The sequence below is a fragment of the Strongyloides ratti genome (assembly GCF_001040885.1).
Source record: "Strongyloides ratti genome assembly S_ratti_ED321, chromosome : 2".
Taxonomy (NCBI): domain Eukaryota; kingdom Metazoa; phylum Nematoda; class Chromadorea; order Rhabditida; family Strongyloididae; genus Strongyloides; species Strongyloides ratti.
In genome coordinates this window covers 44,248-60,436 of record NC_037308.1, presented here as the reverse complement: position 1 = coordinate 60,436, position 16,189 = coordinate 44,248, and the positions used below count along the sequence as shown (strand labels likewise).

General features: G+C 22.2%; 7 protein-coding genes across 7 annotated transcripts; 2 read left to right on the top strand and 5 right to left on the bottom strand.

The window, feature by feature from the left end:
- Positions 1 to 275: 275 nt before the first annotated feature.
- Positions 276 to 3,596, bottom strand: SRAE_2000001800 (Tyrosine-protein phosphatase non-receptor type 23; the record flags this gene model as incomplete). The annotated part of the gene is made up of 3 exons (XM_024650795.1): positions 276 to 1,807; positions 1,889 to 3,452; positions 3,504 to 3,596. 3 exons carry the CDS (start codon positions 3,594 to 3,596, stop codon positions 276 to 278), a joined length of 3,189 nt encoding a protein of 1,062 aa, XP_024504537.1.
- A 1,364-nt stretch (positions 3,597 to 4,960) lies between these two features.
- On the top strand, positions 4,961 to 5,863 carry SRAE_2000001700 (Hypothetical protein; the record flags this gene model as incomplete). Its single annotated transcript, XM_024650794.1, has 1 exon — positions 4,961 to 5,863. The coding sequence occupies one exon, from the start codon at positions 4,961 to 4,963 to the stop codon at positions 5,861 to 5,863; it is 903 nt and encodes a 300-aa protein (XP_024504536.1).
- A 114-nt stretch (positions 5,864 to 5,977) lies between these two features.
- SRAE_2000001600 (Rabaptin-5-associated exchange factor for Rab5 ortholog) lies at positions 5,978 to 7,540 on the bottom strand (the record flags this gene model as incomplete). The annotated part of the gene is made up of 4 exons (XM_024650793.1): positions 5,978 to 6,907; positions 6,960 to 7,095; positions 7,140 to 7,447; positions 7,496 to 7,540. 4 exons carry the CDS (start codon positions 7,538 to 7,540, stop codon positions 5,978 to 5,980), a joined length of 1,419 nt encoding a protein of 472 aa, XP_024504535.1.
- A 145-nt stretch (positions 7,541 to 7,685) lies between these two features.
- Positions 7,686 to 8,039, top strand: SRAE_2000001500 (39S ribosomal protein L55, mitochondrial; the record flags this gene model as incomplete). The annotated part of the gene is made up of 2 exons (XM_024650792.1): positions 7,686 to 7,719; positions 7,759 to 8,039. 2 exons carry the CDS (start codon positions 7,686 to 7,688, stop codon positions 8,037 to 8,039), a joined length of 315 nt encoding a protein of 104 aa, XP_024504534.1.
- Positions 8,040 to 8,073: 34 nt separating this feature from the next.
- Positions 8,074 to 10,349, bottom strand: SRAE_2000001400 (E3 UFM1-protein ligase 1; the record flags this gene model as incomplete). The annotated part of the gene is made up of 3 exons (XM_024650791.1): positions 8,074 to 8,228; positions 8,271 to 8,690; positions 8,747 to 10,349. The coding sequence occupies 3 exons, from the start codon at positions 10,347 to 10,349 to the stop codon at positions 8,074 to 8,076; spliced, it is 2,178 nt and encodes a 725-aa protein (XP_024504533.1).
- Positions 10,350 to 10,468: 119 nt separating this feature from the next.
- Positions 10,469 to 12,475, bottom strand: SRAE_2000001300 (Conserved oligomeric Golgi complex subunit 2; the record flags this gene model as incomplete). The annotated part of the gene is made up of 2 exons (XM_024650790.1): positions 10,469 to 12,145; positions 12,188 to 12,475. 2 exons carry the CDS (start codon positions 12,473 to 12,475, stop codon positions 10,469 to 10,471), a joined length of 1,965 nt encoding a protein of 654 aa, XP_024504532.1.
- A 1,561-nt stretch (positions 12,476 to 14,036) lies between these two features.
- Positions 14,037 to 15,883, bottom strand: SRAE_2000001200 (Hypothetical protein; the record flags this gene model as incomplete). The annotated part of the gene is made up of 2 exons (XM_024650789.1): positions 14,037 to 15,667; positions 15,712 to 15,883. 2 exons carry the CDS (start codon positions 15,881 to 15,883, stop codon positions 14,037 to 14,039), a joined length of 1,803 nt encoding a protein of 600 aa, XP_024504531.1.
- Positions 15,884 to 16,189: the final 306 nt, after the last annotated feature.

Genomic DNA, 16,189 nt, shown 5'->3' with positions numbered 1-16,189 from the left:
TTCGCTTCTATAGGTTAAAATATTGAAAAAAAAGATTCAAATTTTAAAGAATAGAGAAAAAGACATTACTGTATGGGAGAAAATTTTATTGGAGAAACGTTTATTTTAAAAATTATATGGGGGCCTTATCTCTTTTTACCTGAAATATTTTTATTTACATCTTTACAAATATATAATTTATTTATAATAAAAATAATAAACAAAATAAATTTTTATTTAAAATAAAATATTACTTTTTTTTTTTTAAATAAATATATACATTTTAAAAATTAAATTTACAATTGATTTAAAAAAGGTGATTTATATGTTTTATTATCCATTGTACTCATTCTTGGTGGAAGCTCTGGCATACCCTGACGAAATGGTGATACATATTCTTCTAATTTTGGTTGTTCATTTTTATTAATTTCTAAAGTATTGAAATCTCCAAGAAGATCATCAATAGTAACTTGATTTGGTTGTTGATTTGACATTATTCCTTGATAATAATTAGTTTGTTGATGATTTTGTAAAGATCCAGACATATTATTCTCTGAATAATTATTTACAACAGGACATGAATAAAAAGGTAAATTAGAATAGTTTTGTGTTGTATCTGTCATATTATTTATATATGGTTGTTGATTCCTAATATTGATTTGAGAAGGTAAAATTATTGTTGAAGTATTCATAGTTTGAGGAATTATTCCTTGAGTACCTGTTGAAGGATTCAATGGTGGCATTGGAATATTAACTGTTGGTGTTGGAACATTTATTGAAGTATTAATTGATGGTGTTGGTACATTTACTGGGATATTTATTGGTGGTGTTGGAACATTTATTGGAGTATTAACTGTTGATGTTGGAACATTTATTGGAGTATTCATTGGTGGTGTTGGAACATTTATTGGAGTATTTATTGATGGTGTTGGAACGTTAATTGGAGTATTTATTGATGGTGTTGGAACGTTAATTGGAGTATTTATTGATGGTGTTGGAACGTTTATTGGGGTATTTAGTGATGGTGTTGGAACGTTTATTGGGGTATTTATTGGTGGTGTTGGATTATTTACTGATATATGGTGAGGTACATTACAATATTGTCCAAATTGATTTTGAATAACATTGTTTTCTGGTATAAATTGAGAAGTATAATTATTAATTGGTATTGTATTTTGTTGAAAATTATTGTAATTAGTAGGTTGATATATATTTTGATTAACAGCATTATTAGTAGAAAAAGATTGATTGTTAATAGTATTTTTTCTATTCATTTTTTCTCGATAAAATGTCATCATGTCAATTTTTTTTGGTTTTTCAATGTTATTTCTAATTGGTATTTCTTGATTTAAATTATTAGCACCAAAAAAACTCATAAAATCATCAGTTTCTTTTGCCATCATTCTTTCTTTTACTTTTTCTTCTTCATATAATTTGTTTTTTTGTTCTTTTTCTATTTCTTTTTCATATTTAATTTTCCAAGAATTTACTGTTTTAGATATTGGATTTAAAATTTTTAATACATCTTTATAAAATGTTATTCCATTTGTGACTCCTTTTAATCCAAGATCAACAGATTCATATGAAGCAACCAATTCTGCAGCTTTTTTAACTCTTATCAAATTAACATTTTGAATTGTTTTTCTTATAGATGCAAAAGCTGCATTAGCATCAGTTAGTGCACTTAATATTGCATCCTGAGCATTAATATTTAATTCTAAAAATCTTAAAGATTTATCATGTTTCTCTAAAGCTTTTTTACAAACAACCTCTTGATCCCCATATTTTTCAGCCATCAATTCTTTGTAAACTTGATTATTTTCTATATCTATTAAAAGTTCATTTAATAGGGTATATCTTTGTTTTTTCATTGTATCTACTTTATCTAAAATATTTTTTAGTTTATTACCTTCCTCTGTTTCTGATGGTACAAAAGAAACAAGATCTATACAATATTCATTTATCTTTTCACGAATTTCAGGAACAGAAAGTGTTAATAATTTTATATTACATGAATGAGTTCCAGCTGCTTGACGAAGATTCTCATTAACCTGTTTAGCTTGAATATGCCTTTCCTGAATATCATTAATATTTTGACGCATTTTTTCAATTAATCCTTGTTCTATAATACCTTTCCCTGATACAATATTAATTGTTTCAATTGTAGAATTTATACATTTTTCTGTTTCTTTACTCATTTCAATTACTTCATCAAGTGTAGTAAGAAAATTTGAAAAAGTATCAGGATGTGATTGTAACGAAGCAATACACGTTAATAATTCTTCAGGAAGATCAAAATTAACTATATCTTTATCAAGATTAAGATCACCTAAATGAAGTTCAATTAGAAAAGAATCTAATTCTTCATCAGCTTTATCTATTTTTTTTATAATTGAATCTTTAAATTGTTTCTTTTTTTGCTCAAATAATGAAACACCTTTTATAACTTCAGTAGGTAAAAGTCCACCAAAAATATCATCACCAGATACAGATATATCATTAGGATCAAATTTAATTGCTTCAGCCATTACTTTTCCTTCTAATGCAGGTAAATCCTCAAGACCAACAATTTTAGCACAATAAATCATATCATTTTCTTTATGCATTTTTTCACTTGCTTCTGTAATAATTTTTTGAACATGAAAACATATATTTTTTAATTGTTCATTTTTTATTTTTAAAATAATATTAACTGCTGTATCAATACTTTTTTTTGATAATTCAATGTACTTTACAGCATGTCCATATTTCTCCTCAGTATGACATTGTAAAGCCATATAATAATCTCTAATTCCTGAAAAAAGATTAGATTTTATTGATAAATATTTTCTAGAATCTTCTAAAACAGATGATCCCATTATTTCATGAAGTGCTGGAGTATGTAATTGAGCAGAACATTCTGAATACATTGTTACTAATCCTGCAGCCAATTGAGCTATTACAAGATTCTTTCGACTCTCTTTTATTGCTTTATCCAAAACACATTCTTGAGCTTGTCCAATAAAAAGAGAACAACACCAGGTTAAATATGGACGTGCAAAATCTGGTACTCCAACATCTATACCTTCAAAATTTTCTAAAATCATTTTAATTGCACCTGCAGCATATTGAAAATTCATAAATGCATTTTTTATTGAATCATTATTATTTCTCATTTCATTAGATGCTATTGATGAATGAATTGCTGCAATATTATAAAGTATTGATATTAATTCATAATTTATATCTTTATGACATTGTCCACCAACTAAATCATCAGGTGAATCACTCCATGCAAAGGATATTGCCATTTCATCACCTTTTTCCATTGGAAATCTGTTTTTCATTAAAGTCATCTGACAATAATATCTTTTCATAATTAATAATTGTTCTATATCACATTGAAAATTTTTAAATTGTCGTCTCATATTTTTTAATTCATTTAAACCATTTTCAAATTTATGTGGATCATTTTGATAATGAATTAATATATACTAAAAAAAATATGTATATATAAATAAATTTTTTTTTTTTATAAAATATACCTCTTTTAATTTAATTGTAAAATCTTCTGGAAAGTCCCCAGATGCAATTTTACGTGGTATTGCCTGCATAGGCGCCCTCGGTATACCTTCCATATATACTTTTATTGAATCTAAAAAAATTTTAAATAATTATTCATTAATATATATTATTAATTTTAAGTAAAATTAAAATATATTTAATTGTAAACACGTGGCAAAAATATAAAATATCTAAATTAAAAGAAAAATGTTAAAAATTAAGGATAAGTAGACAAATTATTTTACACAAATACACAACTCCAATTTAAACTTGTTTTTTTTTCGTTACAAGTTCATTTCAAAATAATAACATCTATCTTCATATTGTTTATTTTTCTATCTTTACTTTGGTAATAGAAGTTTAAAATCAATTCTATTATATTTCTCTCTATGTATGAACAACAGTACCTAAATATAATAATAATTATATGAATGTAATTTGTATAAAATAAATTCGGTCAACATTTGAAATAGTAAACGCACTATATCTTATAACAAAATTATTCATTTACATTTATAATAAAAAATCTTTGATAATGATTAATAAAATATTGTGGATATATTATAAAGTCGGTTTCCTCTTTTTTATATTTAAATAATGGTTTTTTTTTTTTTAAAAAATAATAAGAAAACATTTTTAAAAGTTTCAAAAGATTTATTTATTTTTTTTAAATTTTATATTTATCACAGTTATTTTAAATAATATTTTATTTGTATACTTGTGTTTTTTATTTGAAAAAAAAATAAATCTGTTATATAAATTTTTTTATTATTTTTCTTTTTCCATAAATTTAAAAAATAAAATAGGTTGGTGAAAAAAATTTTTTTTGTTTTTATTTTCTTTTTTGATGAAACCTCAATTATATACAATTAATATACTTATTATATAAAATATCTAACTTTTAAAAATTTGTCTATCTTCAATAATGATAAATCTTTTTCTTTATCCTATATAATCATAGTTGATATTTTTAATGACATTTATATGTTGAATTGATTTTATATTATTAACAAATCATTTTTATGTTATAAAATAATTCAAATTCCTGTTTATGTATATTATAATAAAGTATATTTGAATTTTAAATCCATAGGTAACATATGTTGTTTTTTTTTTAAATATAAACACTATTAAGTATTTAATATAAAGCTTAAATAATGTTCTACTACTACATATATATATTATATATATATATATTTGATAAACAATTAACTATATCTCTATGTTTTTAACTCTCAACTTGTCATATTTCTCTAACATAAACTCCACAAAGTTTTAGGTGTTTGACAAATATTATTAAAATAAAAAGGTCATATTTTACATGTCTCCTTTGCTTTTATTTTTTATTTTTCTACATAACTATTAATTTTTCAGACACATACATTACTAATATTTTTTTATTTTATTTGTTTTGAAGAAAATCTATGAATTATACAATATGAAAATACCAATTATTGAAAAGACATATGACAAAATATCGTCTTATCTTGTCAAAAGTAGAGATGCCACTTCAGTATCATACAATAGATTTGATAGAGCTGATGATAATTCTGATGAAAGACCACCACCAACATCAATAATAGTACCACCATTTGATGAAAATGATTCTGAATTTAAAGTTTTTTTTGACAAATATCATTGTCAAAAAGCAGCTTTAGTTTGTGCCGTTTTTGGTATGTCATTTATAATACTTATGTTTACAACAACATTTTTTGAATTTGATTGGTATAATCATGAAAGAGGTGTTGATTTCATGACTCTTCTTGGTCTTATTCTTTACCTTATATGTGGAGTTCTTATACATTATTTTATCATTTATGGTATAAAAAAACAACAAACAATATATTTTTTCCCATTTATTGTAATTTACATGTTTTTAATACTTAGTGAAGCATTAAGCTTATTTACTGTTGTTATCTCATTCATCTACTTTATCAATGCTCGTAAAAATAATTCTCATCCAGAAAGTCATCATCATTATTATGAAATTGTAATGTATGATCATACGAAAAATTCTGTTATTATTTCTGCAACAGTTTTAACTCCTCTTATTTTTGTACAATCTATAATGATATACTTTGTTTTGAGATGTAGAAATTTTATTGCTGCTAAAAATGCTCATAATGCTGCATTAAGAGTTGCTGAACGTGCTAAACAACAATATCCTGATATTGAAATAGTTCATGGTTCAAATAATAGTAAAAATACCTTACATGATAATAATGATATTGAAAGAGGACCAGTAATAGATAATCCATCATTATCTCAACAGCAAATACCATCTTCATTTTCACCACAAGATATTGAAGAAGAAGTTAACAAAGAAAATAATAAATATTAACTTAACATTTGTAAAAAAAAAAGATAAGATAAACTTTTTTATTACTAATACTTTTTATTTAAAAATAAATATTTTACATATTATTTTATATATATATATATATATATATTATTTTTAAAATGTTGAATCATTTTCAAGATTTAATTCTTCAATAACATTTAATATATCTTTTGATGGATGTTTTGTAGTATATTCTGAAATTTCTTCTACAAAAGCAATTTTTTGTGCTTCAATACTTTCTTCAAAAGCATCTAATCTTGCATCTAATGAATCTTCTGCTTTAGATAAATCTTCTACTTTTTTTGTTAATAATTCAATTTTTTTAATTGAATCTTTCATTAAACAATTATCTTTATCTAATGGTGGTAAAAGTTTACCACTTACATATGCATTAAAAACATCCTGATCCATTTTTAAACTTTCACAATTCATATTTTTAATATATTCAATTGCACATGAAAAATTTGTAAAATAATACCCGCTTTCACCTTTTATAATTCTATTTTCATGTGCAAATCTAGAAATAAATTTTAAATTTGATTGTATCAATGGAGGATTTGCACGGAGAATTACATAAATAAGACCTGGTAAAAATTCATCTGCTGATGCTGGTACACCATCACGAGATTGTTTTAATGCTTCTAGTATTTTTCTACAACCATCAATTAAACTAGATAATTTTTCTTCTGTACTTTTAAAAACATTTATATCTATTACTTTAGCAACAGCTTCATCAATTAAATCTCTAACATTATTTTTTGTAAAATTTAATTCTGTATCAAGAAAACCATAATTTACCCAATAAAGTGAACGAATTCTATCTTGTAAAGAAAGATCAGCAACTTCTTCTTCACTACTATTACCAAATAAAATATCATAACATCTAACACAAATTAATCTTTCAACAACTGATATACATTCAGAGACATCTAAATGCATAGTATTACGTAATTCATTAGCTGTTTTAAGAAGTTTATTCCATACATTATCATATAATGTTTGAACTATTTCTGATTGTTCATCTCCTCCCAAAAATCGTTGATTCTAAAAAAAAATATATATATATATTATTATTATATAAAAAAAAATATTTTACATCAAATAATTTTCCAATTGCTTCTTTTGTCATTCGATCAATATCTTTTCCAAGAGTTTTAGGAAGTTTTGTTTTTATATAAGAAGAATATTCTTCCATAGTTGCAACACTTTCTGGAGATAATGAACGTTTTCTACTATAAATAAATATTTATATTTTATCATTGATTATATAAACTACCTAATAACATCAACGTTAGACAATTGTTGAGAATCTATACTTTGTTCCGGAAAAGTAATACCAGTTGTACTTGTGGTTGGTGATAACATATTTCTACTACGTATTGCTATTGTATTAACAGTAGTAGTTAAAGGATTTTTAAGAAAATGTGTTTTAAATGTACTAACACTATCATTTGATGATAATACATCTTTGTTTTTGGCAAAATCTTTTAATCTTCTTGTTTCCATTTGACTAATTTTCCAACAAACAGAACATAAACCTTTCCATTGTGGAGTTCCATAATGACCACATCCATTTTTACATTTCTATAAAATTTATACAAATAAAATAAAATAAAAAATAAAAAATTTTACCAATTGATCTTCAGAAATATGAACTTTAACACGTTTATTTTCCATTTTCTAAAAAATATATTAATAATTAATATTTATAAATTTAATAAAAAGAGAAAAATAAAATGATAATTTATTAATATAAACATTTGTCTTAAAATAATTATTTTTGGAAAAACGTTCTTTTTATAAAATATTTATTATTTATAAAATGATTTTGAAGTCTTTTTTTTCCACTTCAACAGGTATTATTTTATTATAAATTATTATAAATATTTTTTTAGTTTTTCAAAATTGTTATAGAGCTTCATTATCAAAAATTGGAAGACCAAAATATGTAAGAGATTATATTGTAGAAATATTAAAAGCTGATGGATCTATTGTGCTTGGTAGAGCATCTGAACCATTTCATTTACTACAACTTCCTGTAGATATAAAAACATTAAATGAAGAAGAACGTAGAGAAAAACTTGCATTAAGAAAACCAAAAGCAAAAAAAATTCAACAAGAAACAATTGATGATAATTTTGATATAGAATCCTATGAAAAGTTATGGAAAAATTAAATTTTTTTATTAGTTAATAACAATAAAATAAATGTTAATTTTTATTAATAACAATTTTTTTTATTTTTTCAATAACTTCATTTAATTGTTCCTTTAAAATAGAATCAACATTTCCTTTAGATTTAAAAATTTCAATAACAGCTCCTTGTGCTGATACAAGTAAACTAATTTCTTCTTCACTAATTTGATCTGAAGATTTTAAATTTTGTATGAAATTTCCTACAAATTTACCGGATGCAGATATTGCTATTTTATATCTATCAGCATATAAAATTAAAATAGCAAGTAAAAGAGATTTTGCATGGTCATTTGATTCTTGTATTGCTTCAATAAGCCCATTTTTATAACTAGATACTAAATCTGGTAATGTTGATTCATTAGGTTTTTTAAAAATTAATCCACAACCATCTCTATTTCCTAATATTTTAACTGATTCATGAAAACTATTAATATCATTAGAAATTGTTGATGCATATAAAGATAAAATATCTTTTTTAATAATATCATTACAATCCATTTCTTTTATAATCTTATTTCTTATTCCTGATACTTCTTCAATTGGTTTTTCAGTTATTATAGATAAAATAGTATTCGCAAATTCAATACCAGTATTTTTTAAAAGATAATCCTTTAAATCTATTCCAGTTTTATCTAAAAATATATAATATTATTTATATATACTAAAATAATAATAATAAAATAATAACCTGAAAAAAATGATGCTCCTTGTTCTAACATACAAAATTGTTCATATAATGTTTGTCCATTTTGTTCTAATAATTTTCTATTCTTTTTTTTATCAATATTTCTTGTTAAAGTAAGATTATTTATAGCATATAAAATTTCATTATTAAAAAGTTCTTCAAGATCAAAAGATATATCTTTAAGTAAATATTTTACAATATTTGTTGGTGCTAAATTTTCTTTTTCAATATATTTCATAAAATCTATTTGTGGTAAAGTTATTTTATGTGTTTCAATTGTATTTTTTTTAATAGATTTTTTTAAAGAACCACCTTTTTTTTTATTACTTTTACTATTTTTTCCAGTTCCCCAATCTTCATCATCTGAATTTTGTTGGTGTTTTCCTTTTGTTTGTTGTTCTTTCATACTAATAATTAAATTAGGAGCTTCTTTAATAGCAATATCTTTAATAATTGGTTCTAATATTTTTCTTATTGATTCAACAAGAGATTTATTGTATAAAATTAATGAAGTATCAGTTTTTTCTAAAAATTTTAAATTATCATTTAATTTCCAATATTTTTTTCTAATCATATTTAAATCTTCTTCAGTTATAGAAAAAGACAATTCATTTCGAAGAAATAATAAAACATCACAATATCCATTAGTTATTGTATCTTTTTCCATTTCATTAATATGTTCAATTAAAATTTCTTTTTTAATAATTATTGATTCTAAATAAATAATATTTTTTGAAAAATATTTTCCATATATTGTATCAAAAGTTTCATTTATATTAGTAATAAAAAATTTTTTAAAAATTCCAACATCTATTATACCATCAGAATCAAATTTTGATTTAATATAATTTAAAGAAAGATCAATATAATATTTAGGTATATAAAAACATTTTTTTATTAAAGTTTTTGATCCAAAAAGTTTTCCATTTATTATATTATCTTTTTCAAGTTTATTCCATAAATTCCAAAAAATATTTTCTGATATAGGAATTGTTGAAACAATATCTTCCATTGGAGTAATTTTTGTAATAGAACCTAAAATTGCAATAATACACATTTCTTGAATTAATAAATATTTTTTAGTATATATTTGATCTCCATCTCGAACACCATCAATTTTATTTCCAATTTCATTTAAAATATATGTATTTATAATAGTTGTTGGGAGATCAAATAACTTTGTTATTGAAAGAATTGACATTGTACCAACATCATCAAGTTTATCACTAATTTGATTACAAAGTTTATCCATAAAAGATTTAGTATAAAGTTCAGTTTGAAATGCTATAAAATCATTATTTGATAAAGAAATTTCTTTGACTGCTTCTAAAATATACTCATAATCAACATTTAATGACATAACCAAATCATCCATTGAAATTCTTCCTTTATGCCCTAAACATTCATCCATTATTTCTTTTTGAAGATGTTTTTTTGTTACATATTCTTTTCCATCATTTGTAAAAATAATATCAATTAATGATAAATTTCGAAGTTTTGAAACAATTTCAATTACATTAGTATCACTAAGTTTTTTTACACCTTCAATATTTTGAGCTATTTGAAGTTCATTTGCCAATTTTTGTATATCCGCCCATGTAGCCATATTGTTTCTAAAATAATTAAATAATATATATATAAAAAACATTTCATAAATATCAATAAAGTATTAACATTTTTTAATAAAAAAAAAATCATAAAAAATTAGTAAATATATATATTTAATTAAAATGTATTACATACAAATATATTATCCAATTCTAGTTGTTTTAACATTTTACCTTCATCACTACTATTTCCTGAAAAATTTGATGTATTCTCATCTTCTCTATTTTTAAAACGTTGAAGTGATGAAAATGTTTGTTGAATAGATTGTATTAAATTAGAAGATAATCGAATAAATGTATTTTTTATATATTCTTTAATATTAATTATAATTCGTTCTTTTATTTCTTTTTCTACACCATATATATCAAAATCATTTTCTAATTTTTCTAAATATTCAATAATATTTATAAGATATTGAGAATGACTTTCAGGCATAGGTTTTTTTGTCCATCTATAATTTTTTGGTACATCATTAACCTGAATTAAATATTTATCTAAAGTTTTTTTTGTAATATCCATTAAATGTTTTTGAAAAAGAGTACTTTTTTCACGAAGTATATCAAAAAAACTATTAAATACATTACCAAATATACGCCAATCTATGAATAATTTTTCAAGTCTTGGTCGATAAACACCATAACACAACCCCATTATTGATTCTTCAATTCTTTGTAAATCAGAAATTATTGCAATTGGTATTTTATAATCTTCTTCAAATTCTAATTCAGAAGCTTTATCCAAAAATGTTATAAATTTTTTAAAATTAGATATTAAAAATGTCCAACTTTTAGATAATAAAGGATCAAGAACAATTTTTTCATCACTTACAGATACAAAACATCCAACTAATGATTTCGATATTTCAAGTGAAAAATAATGATCATAATCTAATTCATATTCTAAATTTGGTAAACAAACTTCTATATCTTCTAATTGTTTATTTGTTGCTTTTCCAACTTCTCCATTTATTTTTTTTGAATATGAACTTGTTATTAATTTAAAATATATATACATATTAAATTGATTCAAACAAGAAATTAGAAGATTTTTATTTTCAATTCCACGAGGATATGTTTTAACAAATTGAAGTAATTCATAAAAACATTTTTGAAATAATGTAGTATCATCAATTAAAACATTTGAAGCTAAATTATTTTTAATACTTTCTACTAATCCTTTTAATAAACATGAATCTATAAAATGATTTGTCAATGATCCTATTTGAATATCAGATTCTTTCAAAAATTTATTCCTTGTTTTTATAACCGTATCTAAACATATTAATAATTTTTTATCTAATGTTTCTTTTCCCTCAAAACATCTATCTAATGTAGGTAATACAATATCTTGAGATATAGCTTCAGTTGGAAAATTTTCTTTATCAATTATTTGTAAACAACTTATTATTGATTCAATATCTTTTGAATTAACTTCTCGAAATTTTTGTTTTAAACATTCTGTAATAAGTTTTGTAAATTTAGAAACAATAAAAGTCATAACTCTATCATAATCTCTAGCATTTTGATTATCATCAGTTGTTTCCTTACATGCTTCAAAAGAATTAACAAGATCTGCTATAGATATAGAAAACCTTTCTACCTGTCCACGAGATAATTCAGCTGGAAATTCTTCTAAAAGATCAACAAAACGTTTACTACTTTCAACAAAATTTATTCTATTTCTTAAATTTATTTGTTCTAAGTAACATTTTGATAATTTTTCACGTTTATCATTTAATTGATTAGCTGATTCTTTTAATTGAAATGTGCTTTCACAATATTTATTAAAAGAATTCTAAAATAAAAACTAAAAATATTATGATAAATATAAACATACATTTGTACTTTCTCCTATCCTTTCAATAACATCATTCAAACTAACTAAAGATGATGATAAATTAACAAAATCAGCATACTCAACATTTATTAATTCAACTAATTCTTCTTGAACAGTTTTTAAATATGATTTTAAATCTGCAAAAATTTCATCCAAAGAAGCACGATGACGTGCTAAATTAATAAATCTTTCAACGTTAAATTCAGGTCTTGTAAAAAGAGTTTTATTAAATGAATATACTTGTCCAGTATCAGATTCTACTTTTGGTAAAGGATACGGTGAAGTCATTTTATTGAATTAAAAAAAAAAAATACAATATCTTTTAAAACACGTCACTTCAGTAAAATTTTATTATTGTCCGCACAATATTTTACCATTGTGGAATGACGTTGACTTGAAACTTGAAGTATAAACTTTGTTAACAATTATTGTATCATTTAGGTAAAATAATACAAAAATTTAATATTTTTATATAAATATATATTTATATATTTTTGGATTAATAAAAAAATGTCTGAAAATAGTAAAGATATTAATATAAAATTTTTTCAATCTAATTATATTTTCAAATATAGAATAAATGAGATTAATATAATATTATATGATAAATTATAGTTAAAATATTTAAAATAATAAGTATTATAAAAAACATTTCATCCATTGCTATATGTTAAATAAAAATAATAATTAAAACAAAAAGTTTTTTTTTATGCAACAGAATTATGATCAATATTAAAATAGAATCTACATAAAAATCATTTTTAAACCTCAAATTACTATAAAGATATGAAAATACCAAACATTTTATTTTAAAAAAGATTTGTATTAAAATAAACTTTCTATATTAGATTATATTTTTGAAAATTTATAGACAATTAGATAAACATTGTGCTTCATACTTTTATAAGTTTAAATTTTTGAGCAACAAAAAATGTAGTTGAAAATTTTTTTAAACAAACTTTTTTATGATATTTTAAATTTTAAGAGACTTAAGAAAATAACAATAAGTTTAATAAATTTTTCGCAAAAAATCTGATTTATAACCGTTAAATTATTCTTACCGCTTTCATTAAACATTATAAATATAAATTTTTCATTCTTCTAAAAAATATTCCCTACTTTCTTTTCTAATTTTAATTCATCATAACATCCGTATTTTGGTTTTATTTTTTTATATTTATAAATATTTTAAAAATTCGTTAGTCTACTTTTATTTAAAAGTTACGTAAAAAAATTATTTTTTAATATTAATTTGGGATATAAAATTAAAAATTTTTCAATTAATTGTGAAATTTTGAAAAAAAAAGAATATTTCTTTCAATTATTATGTCTAGATTAATTTTTATAAAAAAAAATAATATAAAACCATTAATATGACAATTTTAAGCATAATCCATAATAAAATCAGTAACAAATAAATATTTAAAAAAAAGTTCCCACCTTTTGTTATATCTTACATAAAAACAGTGATAAAAACAAAGTAAATTTTTAAAATTTAATTGATAATAAATTTCCATGTAAAATTTATTTTCAAATTATTTTAAGATTTTTTATAAGTTTTTAAGATATAAAAAATGATGATAATAATTAAGCACACAAAAAAACTAGATAATGTATCCCGAGAACAGTTAAAATTTAGAAATTGTCTTCAACGTAGATTATAGCTTAAAAGTATTAAAAAGTCTAGCGCATTTAATTTCATATTTCTAGAAGCTAATATAGGTTATTGAAAAACATGTTTTTTTTTATAAATAAATTTTTAAAATTCAAAAAACAAAGAAAATTTTGATCAATCTTAGCATATATTATTAAAGATTATACATGTTAAAAATAACAAAATTATATTAAATTATTCATCATCAGATAAGATTATAATTTCTTCAACACTGCTATCGCTAGAAACTTGAATATTATTATAATTACTGACTACTGAAGTAGATTCTTCTTCTTCTTCTACTTCTTCTTCATCTTGTTCAAATTCATTTTCATCGTATACTTCTTCATCTTCGTCATCATCGCTACATCTATCTGTTGTATTTGAAAATTCTACAGGTTCACCATGTCTTTCATTATCATATATATAATGATATAACTCGATAAATGCTCCTGCCAAAAAACATGGTAAAGAATTCTTCTCATTCAAATATTTTTCTACTGAAAATTTTACTTTATTTATTGTTTCAGATTCAAGTAAGTTATAATTGTTAGTTGATAAGTCAAATTGTACTTGAAAAACATCATTTGAATTTTCTGAAAATACCAATTCTGCAATATTATTTTTTATCTTAACATCATATCCAATTAATGATTTAACAATTTTTCTAAAATCTTTAATACTATTAACAATTTCAGCTGCAGTATCTCTTTCTCGTTCTCTTTTTTCTGCAATCTCTTTCCACTTTTTTATTTCATCTAAAAATTTTTGTTTTTCTTCAGAAAATGAATTAGTACACTCAGAAGTTAATTGTTCTTTTACAAGTTCTTTTTGAGCTTCGACTACAAGATTGTTTTTTAAATGTAACATAGTTAGTCCATTATAATCATCATCTATTATATTATTTTTATCAAGAAGTTTTTTTAGACGTTTATTTTCTACTTGTACATTGATGATTTTTCTGAGAAGATCAGATTCACTTTTAAATGAATTTTTTCCACTATATTCCTTAAAAACATCTTTTGAAATACCCATTTGTAATTCTGCATTCAATTTACTTAGCGACTCATATTGTTTTTTTTGAATTTCAATTTGAGATTCAAGTTTATTACATTTTACAGTAAGCATTTCAACGTCTTGTGCACGTTGTTTTTCTTTAACATAAGCTTTTTTTAAAATAATATAATCGTTATCTAATTTTTCTATTTTTTTCCTTTGATTACAAATAGTTTCTTCATAACTATTTAATGAACATTCAGGAATTTTAAACTTAGTTTTATAAATAGCAATGGAATCTACAAATTCATTATTTATTATATTAATATTTGATTCCTCTTTAACTAATGAAGATTCTTGTAAATCGTCTTTACATAAAAATCCATTTGTTTCATCAAAATTTGTTTTAATTATATTATTAACAGCATCAATTGAAGGAATAAATTCATTTTCTATATGACAACTTTTTTTTAATATTGATGTTTGTATGGAACTTGTCCATAAATTGTTATCTTTTAATACTTCTTTTGCACCTTCAATTTGAGCTTCAAGTTTTTTTATATATGGGACAGTTTTTTTTAGAGCTATTTTATAATCACGAAGTTCATTTCGAAGCAATAATTTATCACTATCAATAAGTTTTTTTGACTTTTCTCTTTCTAATTCATATTTTAAAGATTCTACATCAAGTGATAATATTCTTAACTTTTCAAAATTTTCTTTTTTTAAAGCGCGTAATTCATCTAATTCATTTTTTGAATTTGTGAGATCATCTTTTAATCGAGAAACTTCTTCTTTTGTTTCTAAATATCTAACTGTCAAAAGTTTTTCTAAAAAAAATTTTTTTTTTAAATAAAAATAAAATGTAAAATACCTGATCCTGTAGAATAGGCAAATGGACGCTTTCTTGTAGAAAATGCACTTGAAAGCCCTGATACATATCCAGTAACAGAAGTTCTTGAATTTGGTCTACTGGAATCGTTGGCTATTATGGTTTTTTCTTGTAAAACATGATTATCACTATTTAAATTATCAGATGTTGCCATAACAAAAAACATAAATGGACAAAAAGTAATAAGTTACAACGGATATTTTACCAATGTCAGAGATATTTTCTTTATGAGACACCTAGTTGTTTTTAGTTTTTTTTTTAATATACCAATCCTTAATATAATTTTTAAATAATAAAATAAAATATGAGTAATTTTTTTTATTTAAATAAATTTAAAAAAATACGTTGATTTTGAAAAGTGCAATAATATTTTAAAAAAAACTTTGTTTTCATATTGATATTGCAATAAAAAATATTTAATTGAAAGATGCTACAAAATGGTTATTTGAAATAAAATGTT